The sequence below is a fragment of the Nicotiana tabacum genome, chromosome 23, assembly GCF_000715075.1.
Source record: "Nicotiana tabacum cultivar K326 chromosome 23, ASM71507v2, whole genome shotgun sequence".
NCBI lineage: Eukaryota > Viridiplantae > Streptophyta > Magnoliopsida > Solanales > Solanaceae > Nicotiana > Nicotiana tabacum.
The window spans coordinates 88244024-88258567 of record NC_134102.1 but is presented as its reverse complement, the minus strand read 5'-3'; the positions used below and the strand labels follow the sequence as shown (position 1 = coordinate 88258567).

General features: G+C 35.2%; 2 protein-coding genes across 3 annotated transcripts; both read right to left on the bottom strand.

Annotated features, from left to right (window-relative positions):
- LOC142177529 (cis-abienol synthase, chloroplastic-like) lies at window positions 1–3142 on the bottom strand. Its single transcript, XM_075246546.1, has 6 exons — window positions 3011–3142; window positions 2798–2863; window positions 2615–2676; window positions 2216–2504; window positions 1915–2095; window positions 1–1787 (listed from the first exon to the last, which is right to left on the bottom strand). The coding sequence occupies exons 2-6, from the start codon at window positions 2856–2858 to the stop codon at window positions 1559–1561; spliced, it is 822 nt and encodes a 273-aa protein (XP_075102647.1). The 5' UTR covers window positions 2859–2863; window positions 3011–3142; the 3' UTR covers window positions 1–1558.
- Window positions 3143–4237: 1095 nt separating this feature from the next.
- LOC142177519 (cis-abienol synthase, chloroplastic-like) lies at window positions 4238–9411 on the bottom strand. 2 transcript variants are annotated; one of them, XM_075246512.1, is made up of 15 exons: window positions 9361–9411; window positions 9148–9213; window positions 8965–9026; window positions 8566–8854; window positions 8265–8445; window positions 7923–8137; window positions 7446–7566; window positions 7266–7363; window positions 6963–7180; window positions 6683–6792; window positions 5811–5909; window positions 5487–5702; window positions 5230–5371; window positions 4895–5140; window positions 4238–4765 (listed from the first exon to the last, which is right to left on the bottom strand). In XM_075246512.1, exons 2-15 carry the CDS (start codon window positions 9206–9208, stop codon window positions 4448–4450), a joined length of 2376 nt encoding a protein of 791 aa, XP_075102613.1. In that variant the 5' UTR covers window positions 9209–9213; window positions 9361–9411; the 3' UTR covers window positions 4238–4447. The 2 variants fall into 2 exon arrangements, with proteins under 2 accessions (XP_075102613.1, XP_075102612.1); XM_075246511.1 differs by having other exon boundaries at window positions 9346–9363.
- Window positions 9412–14544: the final 5133 nt, after the last annotated feature.

Below are 14544 nucleotides of genomic sequence, written 5' to 3'. Positions count from 1 at the left end.
CTAAGCGAAGCAATATAATATCACTATAATATTACAACTTGGTAGTGTCATGAGACTATTACAATTTCGAAAGAAATAACACTCTTTATTTTAGATACCTCACTACGATATTACTGTCACTATCTATTTATCTCACAGACTACAATCTGTGAATTACTCTCTCTACGCTCTATTGCGCTCTCTGATTTTAGTATGTTTGAAATGAGACAGCATCGTCCTGAATGAATGCTCTCCAAAACCAATCAAAATTGGTTATGTCGCCTACTTGCCAATTTGCAATCTTGCAAATTGGTTAACAACTTGTTCCACCGCCCAAGTTACTTCCTGTAACTTGTTGTAACCAAATTGTGAGTTTGTTTATTTTGTTTAGCTTCTTTTCTTTCTCTTTTATTTGACGAGGCTAACCCCACAAATCTCTCCCTTAATTTTAATTTTTCTTTTCATTTCATATCTTGATCTCAATCTTTAAAAATCTTTAAACTTGAGAGGCTTTGTAAAAATATCCGTAGCTTGATCATGTGACTTCACATATTTGAGATCTACTTTCTTATCGGAAACACACTGCCTTTGCTTGTAGCCTTTAGTCACAAGTCGTGCTTTGTATTTCTCCATATCTCCATCAGTCACAAGTGCCCAAATTGCATATGCCAACACCTTAATTCATTTTGCACATTAGCCTTCAAACACTTTGCATCAGTTGTCTTAAGATTCAGAGAAAATAATCGGTTCTTTGCCATATGCACTTTAGCAATTAGAATTCCACTTGAATCTCTAAGCCAAAGATGCATATTTTTCATGTTGATATCATATCCCTTTTCAAGAAGTTGTCCCAAACTCAAAATATTACTTTTTAATTTTGGCATATAATAAATATCTTGAATTAACTTGTGGCCACCATCTTTACAGGAGATTAGAATTGTACCTATCCCTTCAAATTGAATCTTTGAGATATCTCCAAAGGACACATTACCTCTCACCATCTTATTGATTTTCACAAACTTTACTTTGCATCCACACATATGATTGCTTGCTCCATTGTCCAAATACCACGAGCCACAATCTTCCCTATCTTCTTCCTTGAGTGCCAACAATAATGTTGACTCATCTTCTTCTTTATTGTTCTCAACAAGGCTAGCTTTATCTTCAGTGTTGCGACGACATTCCCAAGAGCAATGGTCAAATTAATGACAATTATAACACTCAATTTTGATTTATCATACCTTTTGTCCATTATTTTCTTGATAGTAGCCGCGTTCTCTTCTTCCTATTTGTCCACGACTACGACTTCTGAATGTTTGGTGGATTTTAACTTCATTGTTGAAGTTTTTACCAGTACTTCTTCCTCTTCCATGACCACCACGGCCTCGTCCTCGTTCATTTCCTCGACAACACTTTTCACCTTCATAGTCTTTAAAAGATGCTTGAGTTTTAAGAAGTTGCTCCAGTGGCACTCTTGTCTCCTCTTGATCTTTTCTTTATGGGCCCGTAAAGAACCCTCCAATTTCTCCACTGTCATTGAGTCTAAATCTCTAGACTCCAATAATATTTCAGATGATCACTATACATATATACCCCAATTTTTGTGTTGTTTCAGGATTGAATTTATGTATCCAAGGCACTTATCATCATTGCAATGGAAAATCAAAGCAGCTGCAGTAGTGGCTGGTGAGTTGAAAAGTGATCCGTTCTTCTTTTGATAAGTCATCAACTCTTCCCATTGACATAATTTGCCAAGGCCTTCGGCATAGTAATATGCAGGGTTGGTTTTACACTCCCTCAGATCATTCCTGGGTTCAAATTAGCAAAAGACTTTATATGGGTATAATTGATATTTTTTCATCCCATAAATGGTACTTACTAGTAACCTTTATTTTAAGGGTATATACCTTTCCCTTTAATTTTTTAAAAACATACCTTTCCATTGCTGAATCTTGTTTCTGGAACAAGACATTTACGAGGCTTTGGTCCAAAGGCACATTCAAGTTCAGTTCCCCTGCATACTTGATCATGCTAGGAAATATAATATCGAATCCTGCCGCTGAAATTTGACCCTTATTATCAATTGACCAACTCTGTCTTCCTATATAATCCAGTCCTGAAAATGGAAGAATAATAGTAAATCATAAGCAATTTTGAGGAGATGAGGAGAGAGAGGGGATATACTACATATCTATTTCGTTAATTAACATCTTTATGTTCATTTTAACAAAATTACCTCTTTGGACTAACTTGTGTCCGACACTCCATTTGGAGAGAGCAAGCAAACAAGCCAGAGTAGAAGAAAGGGAGTCTTTCACAAGCAATGAGTGGGTAGGACTCAAACCCCAAGATCCATCTTCTCTCTGATTTTCAAGGATCCAATCCAAGCACTGTGCAAAACATGGCTGCTTTGGCTCATCTCTTGAAGGGACCATGGCTACCCAAGCAGTGTCATAGCAAGATGGAGATATCTCAATTTTCCCAAATATTTTTCTTATTCTCTCCTTTACCTCTTGGGGCCGTACCTGTAGTCATTACAATTAATTAGAGGTTAAAAATGTGATTAAATAAACTAAAAGGTACAGTTATCCAAATCCAAACAGTTATCCATTGGAATAAGCTTAAAATTATGTACCGATGATGAAGCATGGTTGCAGTTGCATCTTACTATGGACGGCCTGTGGTGAAATACGTATCCTTTGAATAAAAGGGAGAAAAAAGAAAAACTAAATTAAGAGCATGATCGATTACCAAAACAGACGGACAAATTAATTAATCTAATTTGTTATCGAAATGAGTTATGAAGAACAAAACTTGCCATTTGTGACTTTGTAATCGGAGAGGCATATGGTTTTGCTTCTGCTGCCAATGTGTAACATGTTTACTAGCACCAAGAAAAAGTAAAAGATTTTGAGTTAGAAGAGTGAAAAAAGACTTGAATTAATATTAATGATGAAGCGAACATAGACATGGAACAATATAGTAAAGTATCCAAAATATAGAGGTCAGTTTCGATCTTTGGTATACGCACACGTGTGTTTCTACTTTCTCTGTTCTTTATGAGCTCTATCTGCTAAATATTACTGAGTTGAACCGCTGACCTCTTATCTGGTAAGGACCAACAAAACCAGAGCGCCTAAAACCAGTTTTTATGTCGTACTAACAATAAATAATTAGACCTATTTTGATTTAAGTTGGTCAAAGTTTTGCAAGTTGAATGAAGTGCAGCTATTACATTATAGTTTTTACTGTTCTATTCGGGAGAAATTAGTCCACAACTCCGGGCTACAGTTAGGAAATTAAATTGCTTAAGGACTCTTTCGTTTGCTTGACCGGTATATCTGATCAGAAAAGATGTCAACGAATATGATTTAATTTTACTTTTGTTGCGTGACTCACATTGTTAATCACGGAAAAAATTGAATCTCTTCGTTAGTATCATAACTGGTGATTAAAGTCTCATAAGGTACAGTCACTTCCGCTTCAATTTGCATATAACAACACTTTCAATTAATAAATATTATCAACATAGCTTACGTAACAAATTCTTTAAAAATAAAAACAATAAAAAAGCATGTTCTTGAGTGAAAGTCCTCTTCATGACCCCGTACAAATATACCAACAAGTCCATATATCTAATCCAAACTTATCTAAGAGCTCGAAACACCACGAATAATATCAAAACCAAAAAGCGACGATCAAAATCCTTCTCTTAAGTTCAAGAACTTCCGACTTCCAATCAAGCGTCTGATTCAAGCCTAACAAATCCTGATTCCAACCAAACTTCGCACACAAGATTTATAATCAGTGAGCCACGCTTACGCAAATTTAATATTTCTCGTTCCTATCCGATCGAATCTTCAGATTTCACGTGGTATGAAGATTTTTATTCAGAATTTTAAGAGATTAAAATAAAAAGAGCTGTTATGACTATATTAAATTGTTGTCCATTTAGAATTTATAAGAAGCTTGCAATCAAAGTAAGCTTGCAAGCAACTCATTCAATGACTACATTTTTGTTTGTGCTTTTATTTTATCAAGATAGGATAGAAATAAAGGTGCGAGGTAGCTTAAAGCATTTGACATCACACAAAGCAAAAACCCACAAAGTTTTTTCTTAAAAAGCCTCACACCATTTTTTTCTGAATTTGTTTGCTCACCCAACAACTTTGTCAATCAAGTGGTGACAAGATTTGGATGTTGACTGACAAATGGCAAATCAAACATTCTAAATATAACTCTAATTATTTCAACAATCTAACTGAAGGTCTCACTACATTTTACAAAATAACTAACAATTAATTAAGTTGAAGTACAGAGACAAAAGGAAGTTTTCCAAATGCTTTGTGATCAATGAAACACAATTGGTGATAGAGATAGCATCAGGATAAGCTAACATTCAGTTTAAGAACAATAAAACTCATTAAAATCTGCTTCGGGTTTCAGCATCGGCCATTTGGCGAGACTCTTAGGCTTGTTTTGGGGATAGGTCGACTGGTTTGTAAAATAATGTGTTTATATTACTCTTGAGTCCCTCTGGAGAGCGAAACTCATTGCCGTTTGAGTATAGAATATGAGCTACTTTGCTCGTGTTCCAAAACAGATCTTTGCATACTTGCGGCAACTGACTGCTTTCTTTCTTATGAAGCACCATTCTCAGCAATTTTCTTCTGTTCATCTCCAGCATTTCTTTTACCTGTTCTACTGCCTCTTCTTCCGAAACCGTTCCTTCACTTTGTGTTACGAGTATGTTCACTATGTTACTTGACCTCTCTTCTTTTTCTTTCTGCAACCAAAAGATATTGTTAAATAGATATTTATAGTGTAACCGGTAAAGTTGTTGCACATAGCGGGAGCTTAGTACAGGTGATGTTATATATTTATAGTGTAACTACCAAATGAATGAAGAACTCACCTTGTAAGTTTGAGTGTCATTAAGGAGTCTACACACCATAGTCGTACATTTGCATATTTCACCAAGTTCAGCACTTTTTATAACCTCCTCCGAAAGTTTTGGCGCGAGAACATATTGTGTTGTAAAAAGAATAGCTTTGACAGCTATAGTAACACAGGCAATTGACAAATATTCTTCTACACTTGGTGTCTTCTCTTCTCTCCACCATTCTACTTCTCTCATCATGCAATTCAGAACATCAAGAAACTGTCCAGAGTATATATATCACTCCTTTCAATTAGAAGCAAATGAGAGAAATCACTAACCAAAAAATAAATTACCAGACTATAGCGTACCAAGTCAAATATTTGATCTTTCACACATCGACCTTGCATAATCTCTGCCTTGGCTGCAAACTCATTAAATGTTTTGTATATTGCTAAAAATAAAATTTCAACTCTCTCTGAAACGTAGCCTATGGTTGAATACCGATTCCAGCTGTAAATAGATAAAGTTATGTAACAATTCTCAAAAATAAAGAAAAATTATGGATTGAAGGACAAAGGAACTGATTTTTTGGAAAGAATAAAGAGAACGAAAACTGTTATAGTACCCTTTTACTAATTCGATTAGGTTGAGCAGCTCCTCTTGGGAAGCCAATTCATCGAAAAAATCATCCAATGGAGTTGTGAGCAAAACGTATTTTGCAAACACGGAACGAGCATCCGAGAATTCAGGCCCGAAGAGTAATGAAGACATTGGCATATATGAAGTGTATATATATTTTGGTGAAATTCCTAATTGGTCTAGTTTGCAATCTTCATACCACCTACAGAAAGTTTGAATAAATAAAAAAACTAAATGATAGTAAAACATATTGGGGAGCAATTAGCATCTAAGTATGTCATGTTCGATTCAAGAAAGCTGGTAGTGATACCTCTTGAGTTCTTGAATATCTTGCTGGTGTACTGTTTGGCATATATTAAAATCATGCATAGAGAATAGTATGAAATCCCTGTTGTATATGTTGGGGGACCTAAGAGAAAGAAAACAATAAATTGCATTGTTAGAAATGGCAGGAACCAATAAAGCAATTTTATATAATGACACCCGAAAACTACTCGTAAATGAATTTTAGGTATAAATCAATCCTAAAAGTTAGCTCATAAGGTGAAAAATACACTAAGAACTAGACATTAGGAAGATAGACAACGTGACATTTGGAGCCCAACATTGGGTACACAGAATAGGGATAATGGTTTGACCTTGATACCATGTAAAGAAAATGAGCCTACCTCAATTCTACAAGCTAGCTCATGAAGTGAGAATCGTCGAAGATCATATAAGGAAACAATACCACATTTCCTCAGTGACGTTTAACGAATCTATCTTTGAAGTAATTACAATGTAGCTTCGAAGAATTTCTACTTGGATGCGAGTCCTGTTAATTGATTGTCTATCTATTCCTATTGTCCATACCCCTTTTTTTTTTTTTAACAAAAGTCCACCATTGGTGGAATTGTCCATACTACTTTTACATTATTACGATAAATCCAGGCGTGCACATACATTGTTTTTTAGATTAAAAAAATGGAGGAGATTTTGTTTTATGGTCCATCACAACTGTTATTTTAATTATAAGACCCTGTTCAAAGGAGATTAGTTAAAAATAACACAAGATATCTGTAAACTAAACACGAGATCTTATACCAAATTGTAAGTGAATATAAGAGATTATATCATCTGAAAAAACGGATAGAAATAATAGCGAACATAGGCATGTATGAGTCCAGAGAACCGAACCTTTACCTGTAAGCTGTTTTTGAAAATTTGAACATATTTACATCATATGACTCGATGTATCGTCTATTTTCGGCTCGTTCAAGGGTTGCACTGAAATTCCTCAAAGCGTGTTCCACCTAACGATATTTAATTTGCTCAAGATTATGATCACTCTCTTTGTTCATGGGATTTAAGCGTGACGATGTATTTAGAAATTGATAGTAAAAAATGAAAAACAATAATGAAATATCTTAGTATCAATGAATATAATCACGAGGTTGTTTGCTCTTAATTAGAAGTAATATACCTCGTTTTGTGACATCCTATCAAGATTATTCTCCTCTAATAACTCCTGCTGCAGAAAAGCTCTTGTCCAAGTACTTATTTCATCCAAAATGTTATCTTTCTCATCAAAGGCCAACTGTGAAGCTTGGTGTAGCTCAAGAATTGCATCCTCACGATTTGTACATTGTGCATTTAATGAATTGATGAAATGTTCTTGACCTTTGAATCGTGCTAATTCTTCTGCAGAATGTTAGCAAATTAACTACAGGACGTTCAATCGTGCAAACCTCTAAGGCGAGTAATTAAACGATTTTTATCAACAAACCAGAGGAAACTTCGAAGTTGCACATCCGTAATAGTCGAAACGCCATGGCACCATAAGCAACATCTGAAAAAACTTCTTCGTCCTTTTGCGCCCAAAGTCTATTTGTCATTAATCAGAATTACATGTTGATAAGACTAAAAGATGGATTTAAATCAAGGTATATGATCTATCGAAAGTTACCTGTATGTTTCATCTAGAACATTTCTGATTTCTGCTTCGAAATGTCGGTCCATTCCCAGCTTTTGCAGGGTATCGACCATTTGCAGACGTATACGTATTGTCGTAGGATAAATAGTAGGAACTTCGTATAGACGCCCAGGAAAATTAAGAAGAAACTAAATATTAGCAATGGAAAAAGGGGTGGAGATAACATAAAATTATGAGACATAATTTCATGTGAATACTTTTAAAAGGTGATGATCCATTGCTTAGTCCATCTATACCCAGCCCATCTATACCCAAATAACAATTGGACGGGTTAATAACCCGTTTATTTATTTATTGATTTAGTCCATTTCTAATTTCTTATTTATTGATTCTGCGTGTTTTAACCCGTTCATTTGATACCAAATAAAACCTAATACAGAGCTTGTAAAGAGAATCTAAACATTAGGTAGCAATAGTATAATATTTCAGATGATCACTATACATATATACCCCAATTTTTGTGTTGTTTCAGGATTGAATTTATGTATCCAAGGCACTTATCATCATTGCAATGGAAAATCAAAGCAGCTGCAGTAGTGGCTGGTGAGTTGAAAAGTGATCCGTTCTTCTTTTGATAAGTCATCAACTCTTCCCATTGACATAATTTGCCAAGGCCTTCGGCATAGTAATATGCAGGGTTGGTTTTACACTCCCTCAGATCATTCCTGGGTTCAAATTAGCAAAAGACTTTATATGGGTATAATTGATATTTTTTCATCCCATAAATGGTACTTACTAGTAACCTTTATTTTAAGGGTATATACCTTTCCCTTTAATTTTTTAAAAACATACCTTTCCATTGCTGAATCTTGTTTCTGGAACAAGACATTTACGAGGCTTTGGTCCAAAGGCACATTCAAGTTCAGTTCCCCTGCATACTTGATCATGCTAGGAAATATAATATCGAATCCTGCCGCTGAAATTTGACCCTTATTATCAATTGACCAACTCTGTCTTCCTATATAATCCAGTCCTGAAAATGGAAGAATAATAGTAAATCATAAGCAATTTTGAGGAGATGAGGAGAGAGAGGGGATATACTACATATCTATTTCGTTAATTAACATCTTTATGTTCATTTTAACAAAATTACCTCTTTGGACTAACTTGTGTCCGACACTCCATTTGGAGAGAGCAAGCAAACAAGCCAGAGTAGAAGAAAGGGAGTCTTTCACAAGGAATGAGTGGGTAGGACTCAAACCCCAAGATCCATCTTCTCTCTGATTTTCAAGGATCCAATCCAAGCACTGTGCAAAACATGGCTGCTTTGGCTCATCTCTTGAAGGGACCATGGCTACCCAAGCAGTGTCATAGCAAGATGGAGATATCTCAATTTTCCCAAATATTTTTCTTATTCTCTCCTTTACCTCTTGGGGCCGTACCTGTAGTCATTACAATTAATTAGAGGTTAAAAATGTGATTAAATAAACTAAAAGGTACAGTTATCCAAATCCAAACAGTTATCCATTGGAATAAGCTTAAAATTATGTACCGATGATGAAGCATGGTTGCAGTTGCATCTTACTATGGACGGCCTGTGGTGAAATACGTATCCTTTGAATAAAAGGGAGAAAAAAGAAAAACTAAATTAAGAGCATGATCGATTACCAAAACAGACGGACAAATTAATTAATCTAATTTGTCATCGAAATGAGTTATGAAGTACAAAACTTGCCATTTGTGACTTTGTAATCGGAGAGGGATATGGTTTTGCTTCTGCTGCCAATGTGTAACATGTTTACTAGCACCAAGAAAAAGTAAAAGATTTTGAGTTAGAAGAGTGAAAAAAGACTTGAATTAATATTAATGGTGAAGCGAACATAGACATGGAACAATATAGTAAAGTATCCAAAATATAGAGGTAAGTTTCGACCTTTGGTATACGCACACGTGTGTTTCTACTTTCTCTGTTCTTTATGAGCTCTATCTGCTAAATATTACTGAGTTGAACCGCTGACCTCTTAATCTGGTAAGGACCAACAAAACCAGAGCGCCTAAAACCAGTTTTTATGTCGTACTAACAATAAATAATTAGACCTATTTTGATTTAAGTTGGTCAAAGTTTTGCAAGTTGAATGAAGTGCAGCTATTACATTATAGTTTTTACTGTTCTATTCGGGAGAAATTATTCCACAACTCCGGGCTACAGTTAGAAAATTAAATTGCTTAAGGACTCTTTCGTTTGCTTGACCGGTATATCTGATCAGAAAAGATGTCAACGAATATAATTTAATTTTACTTTTGTTGCGTGACTCACATTGTTAATCACGGAAAAAATTGAATCTCTTCGTTAGTATCATAACTGGTGATTAAAGTCTCATAAGGTACAGTCACTTCCGCTTCAAGAGAACCAAGATAAAACCAAAATCTGAAGATTGTTCGCACCTTCTGCTATATTTATTTTAATAAAGTGAAGACAATTTGCATATAACAACACTTTCAATTAATAAATATTATCAACATAGCTTACATAACAAATTTTTAAAAAATAAAAACAATAAAAAAGCATGTTCTTGAGTGAAAAATCCTCTTCATGATCCCGTACAAACATACCAACAAGTCCATATATCTAATCCAAACTTATCTAAGAGCTCGAAACACCACGAATAATATCAAAACCAAAAAGCGACGATCAAAATCCTTCTCTTAAGTTCAAGAACTTCCGACTTCCAATCAAGCGTCTGATTCAAGCCTAACAAATCCTGATTCCAACCAAACTTCGCACACAAGTTTCAAACCACTATATGAACCTATTCCAAGTCCTCAAATAATGATCCAAGTCCGATATCATTAAAGTCAACTCTCGGTCAAACTTATGAACTTTCCAAACCGTCAAATTTGCCAACTTCGGGCAAATAGAGCAAAAACGTCCTAGGAACCTTTAAATCCAAAGCCGAACAAACAGGGAGTCCAAAATCACCATACAAACATACTGAAGTCACCAATCCGAGGTTGTCTACTCAAAAGTCAAACCTTAGTCAATTCTTATAACTTAAGCTTCTAAAGATAAAACTAAGCGTTCCAATCATTCTCAAACCTTCATGAAGCCAACTAACCAATTTCGTAAGTCACAAACCACAAATACATATATGGTAAGCATCAAATAAGAAAACGGGGTTTAAATAAACAAAATAAATTGATCGGATCGTTACAGTTTGGTATAGACCCCAAACATGTGTATTAATCAAAAACTCAGTGGAGGAGGACTTAATGCCAATACCTCCATCAAAGACGTACACAACTTTATTTACTAGGTACATGGGAAGAACCAAGTCTACTGCCACATGTACCCAGCATCAAATCTACAAAAAGACTCCTCTCTCAAAGACAAAAAAAAAATTACAGCAAAGATATAATATTCGCATATAAAACTCCTGCAAACTACAAAACTTTGGCAGCAACTACGTACTTTGAAGAGGTTATTGGGAAAAATAATATCTCTGTCCAAGAATAATATTCGCGGTAATAACAATATCACAAGCGAGTAATAACGATACCAAATTTATTAACGGGATAAAATACAATACCCAAGCGAAGCAATATAATATTATTATAATATTGTAACTTAGTAGTATCATGGGACTACTACAACTTCGAAAGAAATAACACTCTTTATTTTAAACACCTCACTACGATATTATTGTCACTCTCTATTTATCTCACAGACTACAATCTGTGAATTACTCTCTCTATTGCGCTCTCTGATTTTAGTATGTTTAAAATGAGGCAGCATCGTCATGAATGAATGCTCTCCAAAACCAATCAAAATTGGTTATGTCGCCTACTTGCCAATTTGCAATCTTGCAAATTGGTTAACAACTTGTTCCACCGCCCAAGTTACTTCCTGTAACTTGTTGTAACCAAATTGTGAGTTTGTTTATTTTCTTTAGCTTCTTTTCTTTCTCTTTTATTTGATGAGGTTAACCCCACAAATTTTTCCCTTAATTTTAATTTTTCTTTTTCATTTCAAATCTTGATCTCAATCTCTAAAAATCTTTAAACTTGATAGGCTTTGTAAAAATATCCACAGCTTGATCATGAGACTTCACATATTTGAGCTCTACTTTCTTATCGGAAACACATTGCCTTTGCTTGTAACCTTTAGTCACAAGTCGTGCTTTGTATCTCTCCATATCTCCATCAGCATTCTTCTTTGTCATGTATACCCATTTCACTCCAATTGCTCGATTACCCTTGAGAAGAGTTGTTAACTCCCAAGTGTTGTTCTTCTCTATTGACTCGATCTCCTCCTCCATTGCTTGTCTCCATCTTTTGTCTGTAACAATTTTATCAAAGTTTATTGGTTCACTATCAACAAAGAGACAATACAAAAAATCAAAATTAATAACTTTTTTTGTGCCATCATAGAGCTCTCGAATACTCTTCGTCCTCTACGGGTGTTCATTTGAACTTTTTTGAGAAGAAGAAGATGCAACATTAGTTGGTGAAGGAGGTGGAGTAGCAGCTTGCACAGGTTCCACTGTCTCTGGTTCTTCTTCATCACCAAAGTGTGAAATAAAATCAAATGAAGTTTCTTCCTGAGCCTCCCAATTCCATGCCAATTCTTCATTAAATTTAATATCACGACTCACTACTACCTTGCCACTGCTTGGATTGTATAGCTTGTAGCATTTTGAACTCATATCATAGCTAACAAATACATGCTTGACATTTCGATCGTCAAGTTTCGCTCTCCCTTGTTGTTGCACATGGGCATATGCTATGCTCCCAAAGATTCTCAAGTGCTTGACACTTGACTTTCTTCCACTCCATGCTTCTTGAGGATTTTGATCTCTACCATTTCTTATTGGAGACCTGTTGTTCAAATAAACTACACAAGAAATAGCTTCTGCCCAAAATTCTTTGGGCATACTTTTAGCTTTTAACATGCATCCAGTCATATTAAGAATCGTTCGATTCTTTCTCTCTGTAACTCTATTTTGTTGGGGTGAATAAGGTACCGTTAGAGGGCGACGAATTTCATGAGACTGAAAAAAGTCATTAAATTCTTTTGAAGTGAATTCGCCTCCTCTATTGAACCTTAAAGCTTTTATTTTATAGCCACTCCCTTTTCCACAAGTACTTTAAAAATTTTAAAGCAGCAAAAGTTTCAGACTTTTGGTTCAAGAAATAAACCCAAGTCTTTCCGCTAAAGTCATCAATGAAAAGCAAAAAGTATTTACTTTTACCAAAGGAAGGTAGATTGATTGGTCCGCACATATCAGTATGAAAAAGATGGAGCAGCATGGTTGATCTTGACATGGCTTCCTTTGGAAAACTCCTCCTTGCATATTTTCCAAGAAGACAAGCTTCACACGATTGATTTGAATGGTTGATTGATGGTATCACAAGTCGTGCTTTGTATTTCTCCATATCTCCATCAGTCACAAGTGCCCAAATTGCATATGCCAACACCTTAATTCATTTTGCACATTAGCCTTCAAACACTTTGCATCAGTTGTCTTAAGATTCAGAGAAAATAATCGGTTCTTTGCCATATGCACTTTAGCAATTAGAATTCCACTTGAATCTCTAAGCCAAAGATGCATATTTTTCATGTTGATATCATATCCCTTTTCAAGAAGTTGTCCCAAACTCAAAATATTACTTTTTAATTTTGGCATATAATAAATATCTTGAATTAACTTGTGGCCACCATCTTTACAGGAGATTAGAATTGTACCTATCCCTTCAAATTGAATATTTGAGGTATCTCCAAAGGACACATTACCTCTCACCATCTTATTGATTTTTACAAACTTATCTTTGCATCCACACATATGATTGTTTGCTCCATTGTCCAAATATCACGAGCCACAATCTTCCCTATCTTCTTCCTTGAGTGCCAACAATAATGTTGACTCATCTTCTTCCTTATTGTTCTCAACAAGGCTAGCTTTCTGTTCAATGTTGCTACGACATTCCCAAGAGTAATGGCCAAATTAATGACAATTATAACACTCAATTTTGATTTGTCATACTTTTTGTCCATTATTTTCTTGATAGTAGCCGCGTCCTCTTCTTCCTATTTGTCCACGACCATGACCTCTGAATGTTTGGTAGATTTTAACTTCATTGTTGAAGTTTTTACCAGTACTTCTTCCTCTTTCATAACCACCACGACCTCGTCCTCGTTTATTTCCTCGATAACACTTTTCACCTTCATAGTCTTTAAAGGATGCTTGAGTTTTAAGAAGTTGCTCCAGTGGCACTCTTGTCTCCTCTTGATCTTTTCTTCATGTGCCTGTAAAGAACCCTCCAATTTCTCCACCGTCATTGAGTCTAAATCTCTAGACTCCTCAATAGCACATACCACAAAATCAAATTTAGGTGTTAAAGTGCGAAGGATCTTTTCTACCACACGGACATCTTCTATGTCCTTCCCGTGTCTTCTTAATTGATTTATAAGAGTCTTCACTTTTGAAAAATAATCTGAAATGGATTCAGATTCTTTTATTTTTAAAACTTCAAAATCAGCCCTTAGAGTTTGAAGTTTTACCTTCCTCACATTGTCAACTCCTTCGAGAGAATTTTGTAAAATCTCCCAAGCTTCCTTTGTGGTGGTAGCATCTGTCATCTTCTCAAATATTGCATCTTCCAAACATTGGTGGATGAGCGTGAGAGCTTATTGATCCTTGTTCCTCGTCTTTGCCAAGACCTCTTTTTCATTTCGAGGTAGAACTTCCTCATTATCGTGTTTTGCATACCCTCTGTCTACGATTTCCCACACATCCTAAGAGCCAGGAATGACTTTCATACGTAGATACCATTTCTCATAATTATCTTTTGTGAGACGAGGGTACTGAAAAGACAACGGACTATTACTCGCCATGACTCTGATACCACGTTGTTAGGAAAAAATAATCCCGTCCAGCAATAATATTCACAGTAAATAACAATATCAAAAGAGAGTAAACGATACCAAATCTTTTAACTGGGTAAAATACAATACTCAAGCAAAGCACTATAATATCACTATAATATTATTTTTTGATACGTCACCATGATATTACTCTCACTCTCTATTTATCTCACAGACTACAATTTATTGATTATTCTCTCTACGTTCTTT